We start from the raw sequence: 21,588 nt of genomic DNA, 5'->3' as shown, positions 1-21,588 counted from the left end.
GCAGCCGTTGGGGTCCTTGGAGTAATAAATACCATCTGACTTGATGAGACAATTATCACATGTGGGTCCTATTCTCTGTGTGTTATTATGATTTTGCCACTTAACTCAATTTTCTAAAATTTGAAAATGCACAAAACCTGTTCTCATATCTCATCACTCATTTTCACTTTTTTGAGTATTGAGTGATAAGAATTGAGAATAAAAATTGAGCCAAATAAAGAAAACTACTGGTGAGACCTACAGATTTTGAGCGATAAGTGATGAAAATTAAAAAAATGAGCGATGAAAATGGTTAAACCAAACAACTAGCATTCATTAGTCATCAACAAAGTTCTCAAAAGCCAAATAGCTGCCCATGACAAAGGTTACATGGTGCATCTAATAACTCATACTATGCCGCTATCTTTTTCATGGTGTCATCACCAAATGATTCATATTATTATTTGCTAATTACCTCAAAGTAGTTCTGCTAATTAATGCCTCCCACCGTGACATAATATCTCATCATATTACCATTGAATACTTTTTCACCACCGTTGAGTAGCTCGTGTTTGTACTATCATTTTCACCAAAGTCAATTAATTGGTTTCACCAGCAAGTAATCCCAAATCTACAAGTCTTGTACATTATTATTTCAACTCTCTTTTATATAAGTATTATTTTTTGTCATATTCAACTTACAAATATATTTATCACTAATTTCTCCAACATTCATTATCTCATTTCATATACTCATTATGATATTTCATATTTTCATTGCCTTGAGAAAACATGACAGTAAAGATCATTGCCGAGAGTTTTAGACTTTTAACTCTTCAATAACTTCAACTCTAATTATCAAAGTAATAAAGTGTGACATGTGTATGGGCCCCAAAAAACGCCCCAAACATTCTGGTAACTCCCAAATAACATTTTCCCCAAATATATTGAAAAATGACATTCTTTCTTGAGCTTTGTACAAAAGCAACCCTCCTATTGTAACTATTGAATTTAGATTAAAAAAGTGAGTTTCAGTTAGGTCAGTTGGTAAAGTCTCTGATAATTGTATAAAAGATCTGGGATTCAATCCCCGCCTACACCAAAAACTGATTGGTGTCTTGATCTGATAATAAAGAGCAATTATCAGGAGCAGACGCCATATGTTGAAATCCTCTAAAAAATTTTTTTTTTAAATTAAAAAAAAAAACTTAAAAGGGGCATTCTGGTATTGACCTAATAGTCAAGAATGTAAAATACAGATTCTAAAATTAGTGTGGATAAAAATTATTATATTATTATTGTTTTTTTGGTTTTTACTTTTTGCCTTAAAAAAAAGTCACTATAATAAACGGGGCAAATTCAGACCCAACTCGAATTGGACCCGGCCCAACTCAAAGCTATGCTGCTGCAACAAAGTAAGAAACCATGTCAGAGACTCACTAGTCTCTCTCTACTGTGTTTCTTTCTTATTGCACCGTTCGGCAAAAACCGCCATGCCTGAAAGGCCGAAGCTCCTCCGTTAGAATGCAAAATCCAAAAGCAGTAGTGGGTCTCCTTTTTGGATACGCCAAGTCAATCTCAATCTCCAACAACACTCACAACCAAAGCCCCCACCGCCCCTTGCTTAATCTCCTTCTACTCCTCCCTTTCCCTCCTTCTTCTTCTTCTCCTCATTCTTCTTCCCTATCCAATGCCAGATACTTCTTCGCCAACCGAGGTTTCTGCGGCTACGCCGCCGAACAGTTCTCTGACGACGAGTACGACTGTGATTTCGACAACAATAAGGTGTGTTTTGTTTTGTTACAAGGTTGTTTCATTCCTTCGAATTTTGAGTTTGAGGTTGTTCTCAGTTGTTTTGATAAGCTGGTGTAGGAAAAAGAAATAAAAATAGAAAAGAACAACTGGGTTTGGAATTCTTAGCTCAACTCTTTACTTAATGCTGCAAAATGGTTCAGTTCAAGCCACCAAACATTTGATAGGTACGATAAGATTTGAACTTGTGGCATCATTAGGCTAAGACGCCAATTGGTTTTTGTGGTAGGTGAGATTCAAACCCGGGTTTTTTTTTTTTTTGTTAATGATGAAAGACTTTACTAGTTGAGCTGATTGGAATCCACAACGTTGCAATTGTTATATAGTCTTTTTGAGATATTGAAATTTGTAAAGTTTTCATTTTTATTTCCTTATTATGGAAATGGGCATTAGATTGCACATAAGCATAGGTCCATAACAGTAAAAATATATGTTTTTTTGATAAATAATTGATTGGCAGAATTAGGAACTCATTGATTTTGTAAAGGGAAGGAACTGGGAGAATAGATAGTAGATGAGTCTGCACATTGTCAATGTGTGGAGTTCGAAGAGTAGGCTGTATAAGATGTAAGATTTTTGCTTCAGAAGTTCATAATCATATTGGTTATGAACCTATTCACTGGGCAGTAGCCTTTTACCACATTTAAATCAAATGTGGGGAACTTACTTGGCAGTTGTAACAGAATGTATTTATAACTGCAGGCATCATCTTCGGTGGTCAACATAGATGAGTGGAAATGGAAGCTCAGCATGCTGTTGCGTAATGAAAAGGACCAAGAGATTGTATCCCGAGATAAGAGAGATAGGAGAGACTATGAACAAATCTCTAATCTAGCCAAAAGGATGGGACTTTACAGGTAGAGAAGCATTATAGGCATTTGCTTTTTCTGTCCATAACATTGATTGATAGGACATAGTTCACCTTACAACACTGTTAATTGTACTTGTAGTGAACTGTATGGAAAAGTGGTTGTTGCAAGCAAGGTTCCTCTTCCTAATTACAGGCCAGATTTGGATGATAAGCGTCCACAAAGAGAGGTAATATACTCCAGTGGCTCTTGAAGAGCATTTATGTATGTTACCACTATAAGTGATGTCAGTCGAGACCTTGAAACTTTTGATGCTCAATTTGTGCAGGTGGTAATCCCGCTAAGCTTGCAAAGGAGGGTTGAGGGTTTACTTCAGGAGCACCTTGATCGAGTCATGTTAAATTCTAGAAAGGACAATGATGGTTCAGATGATGCTAAACCCATTGATCAGGTCAAAGATGTGAATCTGGATGAGAACACTGATTCTTTTATAGATGGGTCCATTATGGAAAAGGTTCTTCAGAGAAGGAGTTTGCGAATGCGAAATATGCAAAGAACTTGGCGGGTATATTTGCTAATCTTTGTTGTTTGCTATCAAATTTTTTTGATTTGTTGTCATCTCTATTACTACGTAAGAGAACTCTTGGGTAGTTTTCAATTATTAATTTTATCACCAAATATTACTTATATAAAAAAACCAAATATTCCTAAAAATCTCTTCTTCTACAACTAACCTTTTTGTGAAATAAATTTTTAGGGCTATTATAATTATCTATACTTAAAAAAAAAACTATAACTATCTTTCCCACTTTCTCCCCCACTTCCTCTCTCCCTCTTAGCTCTTTGTATCCTATAACTCTCTCTCCTCTCAGGAAGTAATGGTGTTATTTTGTTTTTCAATTTGTCCTCTTAGCTATTTGTCACCTTTTGATCTACAGGAATCACCTGAAGGCAAGAAGATGCTGGACTTCCGAAGATCTCTACCGGCATTCAAGGAGAGAGAAAGGCTGCTCCAAGCGATAGCACAAAATCAGGTCTGACTATAGAACTTCTGTTCTCACCTTCAGCTATTTGTCTTCTCTTTTGTAAGAAATCCTGCTGGGTCCTTTCTCTTCATCTTCTTGGTCATGTTAAACAGGGTGGAGTGATACGAGATGTTGGTTGTTCATCAAAACCTAAAGCAAACACTTCTTAGTTGCTTACTTAAGCAAACACAGTTTTGGAGAACTTTTAGGTTTTAAGCCAAAGGCTAAAAGGTAACTGTCTTATAAAACTGTCATAACTTCTCTTATAAGATGATTGAACCCTAAAACCCTAGTCACATTAAAATTAAATCATAACCCATAATTATACCTAATCCTAGCCATACACATCAACTTAAGTTAAAGTAAACTGAAAGACAGTCTGCATTTTTCGGATAGCCAGGATCCGGTCTGAGTTGACATCTACGACTACACGCATCTATTGCAGTGGCTTGGAAGCAAGCTACCTCAACCATACTAGCACAAATGATACTTCTAAATACCTACAACAGTGTCATGGACAGACCATCATTATGGTACTGTATTATGCTTGTGGACAAACCTCTAGTTTTGATTAATTTTTCCCTGGTAAATCAGATCTCCAGAAAATGATTTCTAACCCTTCTTCCTATGGTGTCCAACACAAACAAATAATTTATTCCTTTTCTGAAAAATCAACATTTTATTTCTCTTTAGTAGATTTTGAGGGCGGTCTGTAGGCTGTAGCGTTGTATCATTGAGTTTTTGACAGCTTTCTTCTAAACTTTGGACTGCCATCATCTTTGCATCCTTACAATTTTTTCAAAGCTATACCCTTGCTGTAACTTCTCCCATATCTGATCATATATCACCTCTTAATTATAATGTGAACCAAGCCCATCATACATTGCGATATTCGTTGAAAGAACATCTAATCTTCCTAAATCTTTATCATGCCGGCTATAATCAAATATCAACACATGTATGCAAACCTTCCATGTCTAAAAGAATACTTTTGAGACTTGCATCACATGCTTGGTCTGCATCATTCTCTTCATAGTTTTAATATGTACGGATCAAATTTCCATTGTCAGATCAGACATTATAGATTGATACAAATTCCTGCAATTTTTCATGCTTCATTTCCTCGTGCTGTATATAAATTTTCTTCCTTTATTTAATTGCTTTCAACCTCTAGACGACCTTTTGATATGTCAAAGGAGTCGCAGCTGTCTTTTGGAATCTCTATATGAGCTTCAAATTTGTTAAGGCACTTAGATGTTTATTCCAATATCAACTCTAGTCGGTGTTTGATATTGTTGGATCGTGAGCTGTGCCATTTCATCTCAAAACCAATTAGTGATGAGGAAGACACACTCAAATCTTTATGGCCTTGGACATCACACCACGCGGGCCTATTTTTAGAGTGGTTTTAGGGAGTCAAATTGTGGTCCCTCCAACAACTCTTCCCTCACAATGATTCTCTGGTGACTTGAACCCATGACCATGGCTCTAATACCATTGTCAGACCGTAAGCAGTGCCATTTCACCTCAAAACCAATTGGTGATGAAGAAGACACATTCAAATCTTTTATGGTCTTCGACATCACATCACGTGAGCCTGTTTTTGGAGTAGTTTTAGGGAGTCAAATTGTGGTCCTTTCAATAGACATCTTACTATTTTTTACAGATTTTGAAACTTTTTTTTTTTCGTTGCAAATGGATGGATCATCTTTGGCTTTGATGGGAATTAACGTGGAATAATAAGTGACAAGATTAAGGATTTAATTAGATTGTCCATTGAAGTCTAGATTTCTTTGAGGGAAATAAAGGAGATACCTCTTCTTAAGAGCATAATTAAACAAACACTAAGTTCTTAAGAGAACTTTTAAAGCCAAAGGTTAAATTTTTTTTTATAATAAAAGCCAAGCTGTCTTACAAAACTGTCATAACCTCTATTCAATAAAGGATGGAACCTTGAAAATGTAGTAACAATAAACCATAATCTGAATTACATCAACTTAAAATGAAAATAAATAAAAGACCAAAATAGTCTTAAAAAACCTAACTATCCAGGACAATTGATAATTCTAAGGCTATGTTTAGTTTGATGTAAAATGTTTTTCGAGTGTAAAATTTTTTCAAGTGAAAATATTTTTTGGAAAGGAAAATATTTTTAGTTGTTTGGTTGCGTTCTGGAAAATATGCCGGAAAATGGTTATCAGTATTTGGTTTGTACGTAAAATTATTACCAGAAAATATGTTTGTATGTCGGAAAATACGCTGGACGGAGTCTCGGATGGAGCTTCTCTCTCTCTCTCTCTCTCTCACACACACACACACACACACAATTCGGGTAGATGCTGAAAAATAGAAGTGTAATTTGGTTGAAGGTAAAATAGAATTGTAAAATTTTACATTGAAGGGACCCCAATTTTAGGGTTAAACTGAAATTGACGTATTTTTTCTGGTCTACCTCACCCAATTGGGTGTAAAATATTTTCCATATATGTTTTTCACTTGAAACAAACACACTGTTAGGAATATGAAATAATTCTTGTGATCCCTTTAGTTAGGCAGTTAGCTAGTTGGTTAAGATTATGATGAGTTAGTTAGGATTTGAGCACATGTAGCTCTCTATGGAGGGTGACTACCTCGAATTAAGTCAATTTCCCTATAATTCCCATCAATCCTTCTATAATTCCTATCCATCCTCATTAAGAACCATTGGATTCCTAACATTTGGTATCAGAGCCGTTGATCTTGAGACGGATGAATATAACCGACAAGAAATCTTGAAAATGGTGAATGAAGTTTTAGAGAAGGTTAAGGCCTTGACAAAATCTCACAAGGCTGTTTCAAAGAAAGTCAAGGCCTTGGCTGAATCTAACAAGGCCATGAATGAAGAGCTCTCAAGATTGCAAGAGGTTCTTGAGAATATAACGGAAGAGGAGCTACGATCTCTTGATTCAACTAACCAAGAATCCACAATACATGAACATGTTGCTATTGGTGTGGAGCAAGAACACACTACTGACCAAGAATCCATAATACATGAACCTATTGTTGTTGGTGTTGGTGTGGAGTAAGAACACACTGTTGGTGTGAATGCAAGTGATCCAATGGTTTTTGAAGTTGGCCAAACTCATGCTTCAACAAATGGGGCTGCTCATGTAGTCAAGAATGTAGGTGTGGACTTAACAGTCATGCATGTTGGTGGCAATTCCATTGAAATTGGACTTTTCTATGGGGGCCACATCTTGCTCATTAGTGGTTGTCACAAAGCCAAGGAACTAGATGCTTCTTTTCTTGGTGATAGTTGTGGGATAAATAATGGATTCCATAGCCAAGATGATCCCAATTTTTATAAGAAATTGAGTTGTATATTGATGAAGGTTCAATATGACTACTTTGCGTTATGCTCCTATGTCATGGGTTGTGATTAATTGCTTTGAAGCAGTTCGTGTAATCAACGGTCAAGATGCTTTGGGTTAGTGGCCGGTTTCCCCTATTGAAGGTGTCATTTCACAACAACACCTTGTGGGCAAGGTGTTTTTAAGGGGACGGAAATGTTAGGAATATGAAATAATTATTGTAATTCCTTTAGTTAGGTAGTTAACTAGCTAGTTGGGATTATGATGAATTAGTTAGGATTTGAGCACATGTAGCTCATTTAACACATGGCTTAATTTATAGAGCACATGTTGAATTAACTAGCCAATTTTCTTGAGCCATGTGGGCCAATGGCATTAGAGTTAGTTTCCTATAAATACATGATTGTAATTCAACATTAGATATCAATCGAAGAATAAACCAACTTCTTAGTGTATTAGTGTATCTCTCTCTCTTTGTCTCTCTCTCTCTCTCTTAATCTCTCTCTTTCTCTATGGAGGGTGACTACTTCAAGTTAAGTAAATTTCCCTACAATTCCCATCAATCTCCCTATAATTCCTATCCATCCCCATTAGGGTTCCTAACACACAGCCTATATAACTGCTAACATTTCCATGAACAGTATTTTTGCTACAATAGTGTGAACAATATTGTTATAGTACACCAATAAGCTCTAACTTAAATGACATCCTTTCCTTTTAAGAGCAAGGTGGAGGGTGAGGTTGTGTGTTTGAAACCTGCTGAGTGCGTTTGTAAACACTAATAAAAAAGCACTTTTACAATATATGTGAACAATAATTTTATATTATGTAATTTTTTTTCTAGGTTTTCTCTTCCATCATGTATTTAGATGTGGATATCAATGGACTGAATTTGGTATTTTTGGTGTTCATATTTTACATTGATTATATCATAGCTTTCTTGATTTAGTTGGATGTGCTATTGGTCTAGATTGAAACGGCTTGGCTAACATTTATTCTAGACAATATTTTTCTTGATTGGTAAGGTACAGAACCCAGTGGATTTTGATCCACACCTCCCCTTGACCCATTCCTGTTGGAGGAAATACCATTTATTTTGGACAATTATATGATCTACTTTCATTTTTGCTTTTTACAATGCGCGGGCTCTAAGTCCCCTGGTTCCTTGCAACAACTTTTCAATTTTGTGTCACAGAAGCACACTTGTAGTGTTTAAATAAAAATGTGGCTTATAGGTTGGGATCTTATTTCTGTTCTTAATCAGGTGTTTTTGAAGCTTGTGGATTTATTTGAGGACTGTAGCCTACTTTTAATGTTTTATTTTATATAATTAAATTTTTAATTTGCATATTTTGATTTGCCATGTGCTTTTTTTTTTTTTTGGGTATACAATTCTAAATATTGGGCCACAGTATGGAAGCCATTTAGTGTGCAATGCAGTTAAAAATGCTAGATTAGGAGGTTTGATCAGCATTTTAGAGTTTTTCAACTTACATGTGTACTTTGAATTTTTTGAGGGAATTAGATTTTCAAATTGCTTCAAAATCAATTTCTTCTTTGCTATCTTAGTTACACTTGATATTCATATATTAAGTTTATTACAGAGAATTTTGTGGAAATTATATGTGTTCATATTTCCTTCTGATATTCTAAACAAGTTGTTGAACTGATAGGTGATAGTAATATCTGGAGAGACTGGATGCGGTAAGACCACTCAGCTTCCCCAATATATATTAGAGTCAGAAATAGAATCTGGTCGTGGAGCATTCTGTAGCATAATCTGTACCCAGCCTCGAAGAATATCTGCCATGGCTGTTGCAGAAAGAGTGTCTGCAGAGAGAGGAGAGCCTCTTGGGGATACAGTGAGCCTTGCCTCCTTGAAAACACACATATACACATGGACACAAGCATTATATTTTTTTTCAATAGACATTTAAGATTGAAAACTTTTTATTCTTGCTGCTATACCACAACAGAGAATTTTTTGGTAGGTTGGCTATAAAGTTCGATTAGAGGGAATGAAAGGAAAAAACACCCATCTGCTTTTTTGTACCAGTGGTATTTTACTTCGGCGGCTGCTGAGTGATCGCAATCTGAATGGTATAACCCATGTTTTTGTTGATGAAATTCATGAGCGAGGCATGAATGAAGGTGCATTTTCTATTACGCCTGCTTCAATATCTGACTTGCTAAAGAAAAAACTGATTATAACTATAAATTTTTCTTTTGGTTTCATTTTTACAGACTTCTTATTAATTGTCTTGAAGGATCTTCTTCCACGCCGTCGAGATTTGAGATTGGTTTTAATGAGTGCCACTCTAAATGCTGAGCTTTTCTCCAGCTACTTTGGAGGAGCGCCAACATTTCACATTCCTGTAAGCTAAAAAATTTGAGTTCATTTATGAGTACATTGATTTGTGAACAAATTATCCTAGTCTGCAGCAAGCTGTATCAATCATTTTGAACATTTACCAGCAGCCCTATTGCCTTCTATTTTCTTCTTTGGCTGCTTCACTTTTAGTAGTCACACATAATATAAACCCTAATCATGCCATGTTGCTATTGATTTTAGTCACAATTTAGCTGCCAGTGTCCTGTATATATATTTTGGTATGCTTTTATTTAGTGACTTGAGAGTTACATTTAGGTTTTATATTGTGCTCGCATGTAAAATAAAGACTAATTAACGTAAGTTTTTCTCCATATGATTTATCTGCATTTGGATATTGTTCAGGGCTTTACATATCCAGTGAGAGCACACTTTTTAGAAGACGTGCTGGAAATGACAGGATATAAGTTGACCTCTTTCAACCAAATTGATGATTATGGCCAAGACAAAATGTGGAAAACACAGAAGCAGCTAGCACCACGGAAAAGGAAAAGCCAGATTACTGCTCTTGTTGAGGTATGTGCATTTGTCAACAACTTGGATTTCATATGGGGTATTTCAGAAACATTTGAAATGTAATTAAAAAATATTAAATCCAAAATTTTGGTAAAAAATTTGAATTGGCTTTGCAGAAAGATCGTGGGATATTTGTGATCATTTTGATACTTGATTTTTTCCCCTCTTTTTATAACGAATAAGATTTTATTAGAATGCAGGGATACCTCACCACATGTACACAAGATGTATTCAAAAAATAGTCCTAAAAAATTACATTGTCAAATAATTACATTAAAAAAGAGAGGAAATCAATAAGATCTATCACAGAATGCATGTCATTTGTGCCAAAGGTGCAGAACCACACAAATAACAATCTCAAATATGCCTTTTTATTTAACAGTAAATAATTCATTTTTTTTAAAAAGGCAAAGGAGTGCTATCCAAGTTCATGGGGGTGGATACAAGGAGAAATTGAAAATTCTAAATTTTAGCCAAAAAAAAGGGAAGAAAATATTTTTTTTGATAGATAAGAATAGTTTTATTGAATAGAGACCACTTCATGCACAAATGACATGAAGGAGCCTAAAGAATTACAAAGAAAAGAATTATTTTCATATATAATGACTCTTTGAATGATTCAACAGAATCACTATCTGTATGACCCGAAGCATAAGACCACTCATATAAGGAACTGTTGAAGATTGCAAGCAATTGAGTCCTTGTGCATTCCACATTTTCAAAAGTACGTCGATTCCTTCCCTCCATATAGTCCACAATAAAAGTAAAAACACAAGATTCCATATATCTGAAGAATAATTAGCTCACCCATTCCGCCACCGACATAATAGATCAAAGACCTTAGCTGGTAATACCGACTGAATCCCAAAGGTCCTAAATACCACAGCTCAAATTCCACACTACTATGTATCAAAGATGGCCCACTGTCTCCTCACTATGTTTAATGTATCAAAAGATGGTCATTGTCTCCTCACTACGTTTGCACAGACGACACCAACTCACATGTCGACCTCCACGTGGGTTGAGTTAAATGTTCTTTGAAACTTCTAGAAATTAATTGAGTAATAGCTTTTTGTAAATTTATCTTTTTGGTTGTTCTATATAATGGTTGATTTTAATTGAAGGAAACTAAAATTACTGCAATGTATTTGTTTTCATTGAAAAAAATTCGCAAGACTATGGCAGAAGCTGATTGAAGATTTTTCTGATAATTGTTGCATGCTCTTAGTTATCTTGTCATTCTTGCACAGGATGCTCTTAACAAATCAAGCTTTGAGAAGTATAGCTCCAGGACACGTGATTCTCTAGCAAGTTGGATGCCTGAATGCATTGGATTTAATCTTATTGAGGCTGTTTTGTGTCATATCTGTCGAAAGGAAAGACCAGGTGCGGTCTTAGTATTCATGACTGGCTGGGAGGATATTAGCTGTTTGAGAGATCAACTTAAAGCTCATCCCCTACTAGGAGATCCTAACCGGGTGCTGCTTCTAACATGCCATGGATCGATGGCAACATCTGAACAGGTTGGTTATCACTTTCTCCTGGTTTCCATAAGGACTTGAAATTTGATTAAATCATGAAGTTTTAGGAAATTTCATTTCTGCTTGAAGGTTAGCTTTGCTGTTCATGCCTTTAGTCAATTGATTTTATCATTCAAAACATCATGGTAACAGTTAGGGGAGTCAATTTGTCAAATTTGGTGCACTCTCAGTAGAGTCTGAGTTTGAATTGGATTATTTGAACCAATATCTGGATTTGATAGATAATCTTGTGGATGTTAGTATATTTCATTTGAGTACAAAATTCAGTTAGAAGTTTCTTGTGTATTATCTATTATTGGTTATACATGTGCACCTAGTGCGTCTTGAATCCACAACCTCACCCTCCATCTTGCTCAACTTTCTTTTATATGATTAAGAATACAAGCTTAGAAAAGGTACAAAGAGTTCTGTCAAACAAGTTGAAAACTAAATAATAGGTAACACAAAAATAAAATAATGATAATGCATACCACATGGAGAAAAGAAGCCAAGACCTAACAAATCTTGGAAATCTTATTTCCCATTAAAATTCCTTATCTCTTGCATGACTATATTTTTCAATTTGAATTTCCTCTGTAAGATCCTCCTTATTGTATGATCATTCACTGTATGAAAGATACATTCTTAACACTAAGTCCTTAAAAAGTGCAAGTTTGTTATATGTGAATAGATAAGTTCTCCTTTTCGTTTTTTTTTTACCCTGTTAATATGGTAAGTTGTAATTTCTTAATGTAATGCAGTCATCTCTCCCTGTCTCTTCCTCACCAACTTATCACTTGCCTCCACCACCACAACCACTACCACCACCTCTAACATCTATACCATTCCACCCATTTTCCTCACAACATTTTCCCTACCAATATCTTTTCAATCCCTTTTTTCCAAGGACTATCCCCCAATGACATCCCATACCACTTTTTGAACCACCTAGCTAATCACTCAAACCAAATACTAAACCATCCCAAACAAATACAAACCAACCAAACCAACATACACACATCCAACCCAATTAGCCACCATCCAATATTGATAAACCACCCCCTTTAAACACATACCAAACCTTTTGAGTAAAAGAGGTCCAACCTACGCATGTTCCAGTTGAACCCCTAGCCAACCATGCTCCCACGGAGCCTTCCAAACCAAGAAAGGAAGGGATTAGGAAGCGAGATGGGGTAAGTAGGGGCAGAAATTTTTTTCAAGTAGAATCAAAATTCTACTAATTGCTTTTATTAGTGGGTGGGAGTAACCATTGTTTGCAAATTTTTGAAAGGGGAAGAAAGAGTATGAATAACATAATTTTGGGCAAGGCAGGAATACAGTGGTTTTGTGCTTCTACAGAAGAAGTTGTTGCACTACCCTCAAAACAGAACATGGTTAAAACTTTCCGAGAGGCAGGGTGGGTGATGATATTTCAGAAGAATAAGAATGAGAGGGATCGATATATATCGGTATTGGAATATGGGGCAAAAAATAGCAAGGGGTCGGTTGTCATTCCGGAGGGTAAGAACTGATGGGGATGGAGGGGAATGTATCAGAAAATACAGAGTATTTTAGCCGGCTACCACGGTGGTTGACATTGGTCGGAAAACACCAGCGGTGATGGAGAATAACAAATCGCGTGAATGATTGTCTTTCAAAAATGTAGTGATTAACAACGACCCCTGGCTATTTTTTGTCCTTCGGAATGTCAACCGACCCTTGGCTATTTTTTGCCCCATATTCCGATACTGATATATATCAACCCTTCTCATTCTTATGCTTTTGAAATATCATCACCCACCCTGCCTCTCGGAAAGTTCTAACCACGTTCTGTTTTGACAGTAGTGCAACAACTTCTTCCATAGAAGCACAAAACCACTGTATTCCTGCCTTGCCAAAATTATGTTACTCATACTCCTTACCCTTTCAAAAATTTGCAAATGACGGTTACTCCCACCCACTAATAAAAGCAATTCGTAGAATTTTGATTCTACTTGAAAAAATTTTCTGCCCCTACTTTCCCCATCTTGCTCTCTAATCCCTTCCTTTCTTGGTTTGAATGGCTCCGTGGGAGCATGGTTGGCCAGGGTTTTAACTGGAACATGTGTAGGTTGGACTTTTTTTTCTTGAGGTTTGGTTTGTGTTTAAAGGGGGTGAATTATTGATATTGGATGGTGGCTGATTGGGTTTGATGTGTGTATGTTGGTTTGGTTTGTTTGTATTTGTTTGGGATGGTTTAGTATTTGGTTCGATTGGTTGGCTAGGTGGTTCAAAAAGTGGTGTGGGATGTGACTGGGGGATAGTCCTCGGAAAAAAAGGGATTGAAAAGATATTGGTAGGGAAACTGTTGTGAGGAAAATGGGTGGAATGGTATAGAGGTTAGAGGTGGTGGTGGAGTCAGGTGAGAAGTTGGTGAGGAAGAGACATGGAGAGATGACCACATTACATTAAGAAATTAATTTACTTGTCTCTCTAGAGCTACTCTAATCATACATTTGAAATATGTTGATTTTTCCTTTCGAAAATATGTACCCACAACTTTACAATATTGCTAGCAACAAGTCGGGGTAATTTCCATTGGAATATTAGGGTTATTACCCGCTCAAGATTGGGAATCAGAATCATACTTCTCCTTTACGGAACTTATATATGCTAGCTCTGTGAGAAGGAATGGGGTGGATGAATTGTGTTGGAAACGTTCTCTTCGGGGTGTTTTCAATGTTCGCTCTTATTGTAAGGCCTTACAACCTCCAATCACCTGTCCTTTTCCATGGAAACCTTTGTGGAAACCAAAAGTACCTACAAAAGTCAGCTTCTATATTTGGACAGCGGCGTTAGGGAAAATTTTAACTGTTGATAATTTAAGGAGGTGAAAACTGGTGGTGGTGGATTGGTGCGGTATGTGTAAGAGGAGTGGGGAGACTACTTCTACATTGCCCATTTGCGCAAGAATTATGGAATATGGTGTGTTCCCTTTTTGGAGTTCATTGGGTCATGCCGTGTGGGGTTCTGGATCTTTTAGCAAGTTGGTTAGGAAGGAATTGTAGATTCTATACTAAGTTGCTTTGGAGTATGATCCCTCATTGTCTAATGTGGGAGGGAGAGGAACACATGTACTTTTGAAGGAGATGAAAGGTCAATTCATGAGTTGAAGCTTTTCTTCCTTCAAACTTAGTTAGAATGGGCAAGTGCTTTGGGCGTCATTACTTTCATGTCTTTACCTGACATGCTTCATTTTTTTTTTATAGATTTTTTCTTTGTTGTCTCTTTGCACACTGCCTGTGTGCCCTGTTTCTTTTTTCTTGTTGATCTTTTTCATATTCAATGAAGTTTATTACTTATCAAAAAAGAAAAAAAAAGTTCTTTTTTTTTTTTTTTAAAGCCAGAAAAAAAGTAAATTCAAGCAATGTAAAAAAAATGCCAATGAGCTATAGCTCAATTGGCATTTCCTTCTTTCATAACAATTGGTTGGAGGGTGATGCTGTGGGTTCAAGATCCTTTGGGTGTGTGTGTAACTTAGCAATGAAAAAATTTAAATGTTTTGAATATGTATTTGAATTCCCAACACTGAGTCCTTAAAAAAGTGCAGGCTAGGCTCATTATATCTGAATAGATAAATTCTCTTTTTTAATAAGCTAGGATAAAAAGTGAATTCAATTAATAGATAAAATATGATTTGAATATGTATTGTAAAATTAATTGGATGTGTATATAAATAAATAATTGGATTTGGGGCTAACAGAATTGGATCAGAACAAAATTCAGTTTGTTCCATTTATATCAATTTTGAAATTTTTAGTTGGATCCTAACTGTTGAATGTATTAACCAGTTTCGGATCTGATTTATTGGATCAAATTTGAGCTCTAACCTGACCTGTTGATGGTCCTATTATTGTGGATAGGTGAAATACTAGGAAAAATAGGATACGAAGTGAGAATGTTAAGATTGACAAGTGGAGATACAAAGAAAGATAGGATATGAAATGAAGAAGGGGAGGATGAAGTTTGTAGGTGTGGGAATAAGCCCATGAGGCTCAAAGATCAGAAATTCATTTTCTCATCAGTTTATAGGTATAATCCCAAGCCAACCTCAAAAAGCGTATTCTGATCTTTAAGGTAGTGATGAGTGTATATAAACTCACACCAATTTACTCCTTAGTGATGTGGGACAAAGGCCATGAGGCTCAAAGGTTTTTGTTTTATTTTGGCTTTGTAAGAAGGGGAGAATGAAGTTTGTAGGTGTAATCCCTGCCATGGTTGTGGGTGAAATATTAAACAGCAACTGGATACAGTGACATTTGTGATTGGTACATTTTTTTTTTTATATAATTCTGATTTGTATAGAAATGCATTTGATTAAAATGCGTAGATTAGAAACTATTACTACTACTAGTTTTGGTCATGGTTAGGGATATCTCAAAAATAGGCCCCTTTTTTCAGAAGTGGTGAAATACTAAATAGTATCTGGATACAGTGAGGTCTGTGATTGGGGCTTCTCCTTTTCTTGTGATACTAATTTGTATATGTATTTGATCACAATGCTTAGGTGTGCAATTATGTCTTGTTGGAAGAAATTGGGGTTGACTGGTCTACTTTTGAAGTTATTCTCAGGATTGTGAAATTGATTTATGCAGAGAATCTGTTAGATATCACTTGTTCAAGGAGACTTCTTGTTAGTGGATTGAGTGCAAAATATTCCTCAGATGTTTGATATGGGTTATCAACTCTTTTTTCAAATGTGTACTTGGTATTCTGGTTGAGGTATTGAGCCTATTGACGATATTTTGGAAGTGTTGCATCATAATTGTTGTGTGCTTTGTGAGGATGTATTCATCCATTAATACTTCTTACAGTCAAAGTTGTAATTTACAAAGGCTTTATACATTGAAAGAATAGCATTCAAAGCTTCTGACCATGCCTCTAATTCTTGCTGCTTGTGAGGGTTCATTTTGCTTTCATATCATCATGTAGTTTCAAACATATCATTTATAATGTGCTTTTGTAACACGATTTGCATTTCATCTGGGGTTGCTGATTTCATATCATATTATCCATTGTTTTCTGTTGTCATTTCCTGCAGAAACTTATATTTGAGAAACCACCAGCAAATGTACGTAAAATAGTTCTTGCTACAAATATGGCAGAGGCAAGTATCACAATCAATGATGTAGTTTTTGTGGTAGATTGTGGAAAAGCAAAAGAGACTACCTATGATGCTTTGAATAATACGCCTTGTCTGCTACCTTCTTGGATATCACAAGCATCTGCTCGTCAAGTAAGTCTATTGTATCCTAGGCAGGCTTATATACTTTGGCTTTCCCTTGCACTTGTAAAGATAAAATGCATGCTATGAAGCTCCACTTGCTTTCGTCCATTTATTCTTTCTTTCTTTTGATAATCTAGGTGATGCGTGATGCTCAAAGAGCTATTTATTTTAATTTATTAGTATTTAATTTTGCAAGGTAATTGTATTTTTGGTCAATTGTATATTATTTTTAGGTCCTAGTATTTAAGTAGGTTTATTATCAGTATTTTTATTAAAATCGGGGTTATTTTTTGTAATTCATTAAGTAATATTTCCTTCATTAGTTTGAATTAAGGTTTTGTAGTCTATACGAGCACAATAATGTACTCCTATTAAAGGAATATTATTTTGATAAATAAAATTTATGTTGAAATTGTCTTTATGGTCTGGTGTCGATTCTAACTGTTAAATTACCTATTGACCCAAAAGCTTAAATTATTAGGAAATGGTGAATTTAATCACTTAACCATAATTTTAACACTCCTCCTCACTTGTGGGCCTAAACTTCCTCTTAATAAGTGGGGGCCTTACAAGTGGAAATTGAACATTTTAAATGGGAAGTAGAGCGAAGACAGAGATCAAACTCAGAATCTCCTACTCTAATACCATGTTAAATCAAGAGCTTAAACTATTAGGAAATGGTGGGTTTAATTACTTAACCATAATCTATGAAGCACGGGTGCGGGTGCGGGAGCGGGTGTGGAACTTGGCAATTTTTGAAAAAGTAGGGTGCGGGTGCGGCGATTAAAAAATTATTAAAAATATTTTTATTTATATTTTTAATATATTGCTAAACATACTTTTTTCACATTATATAAATATATACCAAATTTAAGAGCAATGGTAAATAATAACTAGAATACAGAGAATAGGAGAGAGCCTAGCTGAAGAGTGAAGGTAGAGAGTGGGAGAGAGGCGCAAGAAAAATGAAGAGGGAGAGGATTGGGTCTTGGTTTTTTTCCAAACGGTGCGTTTGCACCTTTTTTTTTTTCAGCCATACGCACCTGTTGTTGTTGTTGTTGTTTTTTTTTTGAATTTCGGCCGGTATTGGCAGATATCGGCTGGACCGATTTCACCCGATACGGACCGAATCGGCGTGAATCGGCCTGATTTCGCGCGTGTCTGCCCGAATCGGCGCCGTATCGGCGTGAATCGCGCCGAAAAAACTAATTTTTTAATGCCCGACGCAGCACGGACGCGCAGGCAGCGGCGTCGCCTGCGCGTCCCCGCGTTGGGCCGCGTCGGACGCGGGTGCGGCGGCCCAAACGCCGCACCCGTGCTTCCCAGACCATAATCCTAACACTAACCTTAGGTGGTGTGTTTTTTTTTTTTTTTTTTTTTGCTTGGCGATAACTCCAAGCGTAGGTGCTGACTCTTAGGTTCTATCTTTATTTTCTTATTACAAAATTCTGGCTTGTCCTACATCAAATTTGGTACCCCAGTAAAAATTGGGTCCATTTGAAGCTATTGAAGCATTGATGGTCAAGCCAAAACCAGAAAAGATTAAAAGTAAAAAAAAATCCCTGTGCCCCGTTGTATTTTCTACCCACAAAAACGAGAGAGAGAGAGAGAGAGAGAGAGAGAGAGAGAGAGAGAGAGAGAGCCTGCCACTGTCATTCACTCCACACTGCTGCCAGCAACCCATCAACAACCTGCACAGCCTGATCCTGTGATCCACCAAAAGGTCTGGTCACTTACCTCTGATAACCTTAGTTGAAAATTTCATGCTCCTCAAAGCCAATGCCACACACTGCTGTTGTACAAGCGTCCATACTGAGGCCAATTGATACAAAAAAATCCTTCAGTTATCATTGTCCTTTCTCGATGCTGTGCCACAGACTTGCCTGGTGTTGTGCCACTGCAATCCCACTAGCAGCCTTTGATCTTGCACGACACTGCCAAGCCTTGGAGGAAATCTTAGAAGGAAATTGATAGCACACCCCATCTGAGTGCCCCCTGCCTCTTTAGCATTTGACGAGTTCTTACCCAATCTACTTAGAAACAAACAGACCCCCTCTTGACCCATTTGACCACCTTTACCTGACCTGACTTGAAACTCCAGATATCCGGTCTGTTATAAAATAGTGGCATGAAAATAAGCAGTTACTACTTACTGGTTTGAAGGTTAATGCAGGAAAAAGTGAAATTGTTCCTATTGGGGAGGTAAGTAACTTGGATGATTTAGCAAGTATTTTTCAGTGCAGGGTGGGTAGTTTGCCAATGAAATATTAGAAAAGCCTTTTGGTGCCCTGTTTAAGGCTACCTCTATTTGGAATCCCATTTTGGAGAAGATGGAAAGAAAACTTTTGGGTTGGAAGTGACTCTACTTATCAAAGGGAGGTAGACTCAATTTGTTGAAGAGTCCTTTGCCAAGCCTTCCAACATGCTATTTATCTTTATTTACCATCCCTAGATATGTGGCTGATAGATATGAAACAATTCAGAGGAATTTCTTGTGGGAGGCTTTAGAGGAGGGGTTTATTTACTATCCCTTGATGGCATGGGACAAGGTTTGTTCACCCATTGATGTGGGTGGCTTGGGGGTCAGGAGGGTTCTGTAGTTTAATCAAGCATTGTTAGGGAAATGGTTGTGGAGGTTTGGGCATGAAACATCTCATTTATGGCGGAAGATTATTGCTACCAAATATGCGGAGGACAGGGGGGAGTACTAAAGTTAGTAGGGGGGCTCATGGGTGTGGTTTATGGTGTGGTTTAAGAGCATGATGGGATAGTTTTTTGCAACATTTGGCATTCAAAATTGGAGAGGGTAATCGTATTCTCTTTTGGCGTGGGCTGGAGAAATTCCTCTTAAGCTTCTATACCCCAATCTTTTTGCATATTTAGGTGATGAGGAAGCTTTTATCTTTGATGTTTTGGGTCACCTGGTGGATGGGGATTGTAGGAGTTGGAACTTGAGATTTCACTGGGATTTTTATGAATGGGAATTAGAGGTAGCCTTCTCTTTTCTTGATCATATTTATTCTTGGGTTTCAAGGGGTGAGGCAAGGGGTAGGATTCATTGGTGCCTAGAAGGAAGTGGCAAGTTTGATACTTGATCTTTTTATTAGGTGATTCGAGTTGCTACTAATTGCCTATTTCCATGGTTGGATATTTGGACCATTAAAGTTCCTAAAAGGGTTGTGTTCAGTGAATTGGTGTTGTATGTGTCTAAGTAATGGGGAGTTAGTGGATCATCTCTTACTTCATAGTGATGTTGCCCATGCTTTGTGGGGGGATGTATTTCAGATATTTGGGATTCATTGGTCATGCCTGGGTTTGTTGCGAGTTTATGTTTTTTGTTGGAGGAATTGGTTTGGGAAGCATGGCTTAGTTATTTGGAATATGGTACTAGGTTGTTTTCTGTGGATTGTTTGGAAGTAGTGGAATTGTCGCCTGGTTGAGGACACTGAAAACTCCTTGGATCAATTAAAATCTGTGTTTCAGCACACGCTTTTTGATTGGTCAAGGTGTTGGGGTTTTTCTAATTGTTTATCTGTCCCTAAGTTCCTAGTTTCTCTTAGACCTACTATATAATATTTTTGTTTAGAATGAATATTTTTGTATTTTCTTTGAGGACAAGGACAGATTTGATGACCAGCTGCTTGCTTCATTTAGTGGCTCTCTTTTTGATTGGTTTAAGGTTTGGGGACTCACATCTAGTGCTTCTATCCCTGTGTTTCTTAGCTCTCTCCTTTGTAATTAATTTTCTTTGTATTTTTGTTTTTTTTTTTTCTCTTTTTTGTACTCCTTGTTTTGCTTTATGCTTTTTCTGCATAGAGCAGTTTTTTGAATATACATCTTTCTTACTTGTCAAAAAAAAAAAAAAAAAAAAACGTTGAACTACTTACCTATCAAAAATAAAATAGTGGCCCTTAATGATCTAGTTTTATTTTTTTTATTTTTATAATAATAATAATAATAATAATAATAATAATAATAATAATAATAAAAATAAATAAATAAAAGCCCAAATCTGAGCCAGTTGGTAAAAATAAAAAATGAAACGAAATGAAGTTCAAGGCCCAAACAATGATCAGTTCAAAGCATTTGAACTAGATGGCAATCCAAGTTCTTGTTGAAGCTTTTATTTTAGAGAACTATGTTAATATTTGAGGAACCTTTTTTATTTTTTGGGTTATTAAGTTTCAAACTCATTGATTTTCAACATTTGGTTATTTGAGATAGACCAATTGTTTGAACATTTGGTGTGTCAATTGAACACGACAAAGTTGGTCTCACCAAAATGTGAGTTGCTGGTAGAGCTTTGGAGTACTGAAACTATAATTGGTTCACTTTAAATTTTATTGTTCTTCAAATCACTGGCCTGGACCCACTTTCTCTTGGGCAACAGTGCCCAAACCATTATAAATGCTGGCAAGGATGGCCACAAGGCCTCGCATCACAGGCAGAACTGGAAGGGGATTTCGGACCAACAGATGAGGTGGGATTGACTCCAGAACTAGAGGGACGGGAGGAGTGAGAGAGCTGCTGGTCATACACTGCCAGAGAACCAGCCCCTCGACCACCAACAGCAGGGGGAGCTCTTGACTTCTCCATACTCCTGAGGATTTTTTAAAACTTCACTTGGGAAAAAATGAGAGCCAACTCTAGAAAAAAATATGTACCACGATTTTATCTACACAGTTATCTATCCCACTCTTATCTCGGCGCTTTTCAAAAAAACAAGGAGACAGTATGAGGCAAAAGAACAGCTAACCAATCACACAATTTGAAAAATAAAAGACAAATGGCAGTGCAGTTTCTAGTCCAAGCCCACTCCATTGTTGTCTACCACGGAGCCAACCTTAGAAAATCTAATGAAAGCTGTTCAAGACTTGACTAGTCAGATTAAACAAATGAAGAACCAACTTCATTCAATGGGG

The 21,588-nt window shown here is 36.6% G+C and overlaps 1 protein-coding gene across 1 annotated transcript in view; it reads left to right on the top strand.

Annotated features, from left to right (window-relative positions):
• The first annotated feature begins 1,420 nt into the window (after positions 1-1,420).
• The window catches only part of LOC142614787 (DExH-box ATP-dependent RNA helicase DExH3), a 28,232-nt gene continuing 8,064 nt past the window's right edge, over positions 1,421-21,588 (top strand). The window contains exons 1-11 of the mRNA XM_075787422.1: positions 1,421-1,764; positions 2,494-2,648; positions 2,742-2,829; positions 2,929-3,165; positions 3,539-3,634; positions 8,649-8,837; positions 8,967-9,126; positions 9,220-9,350; positions 9,710-9,880; positions 11,131-11,403; positions 16,481-16,675. Coding sequence (XP_075643537.1) covers positions 1,504-1,764; positions 2,494-2,648; positions 2,742-2,829; positions 2,929-3,165; positions 3,539-3,634; positions 8,649-8,837; positions 8,967-9,126; positions 9,220-9,350; positions 9,710-9,880; positions 11,131-11,403; positions 16,481-16,675 — 1,956 coding nt within the window. The 5' untranslated portion in view covers positions 1,421-1,503. The remainder of the gene's footprint in view (positions 1,765-2,493; positions 2,649-2,741; positions 2,830-2,928; positions 3,166-3,538; positions 3,635-8,648; positions 8,838-8,966; positions 9,127-9,219; positions 9,351-9,709; positions 9,881-11,130; positions 11,404-16,480; positions 16,676-21,588) is intronic.

Source organism: Castanea sativa, chromosome 11, assembly GCF_040712315.1.
Source record: "Castanea sativa cultivar Marrone di Chiusa Pesio chromosome 11, ASM4071231v1".
NCBI classification, from domain to species: Eukaryota; Viridiplantae; Streptophyta; class Magnoliopsida; order Fagales; family Fagaceae; genus Castanea; species Castanea sativa.
Note: the sequence above shows the minus strand (reverse complement) of the source record. Positions and strands in the feature narration are given on the sequence as shown.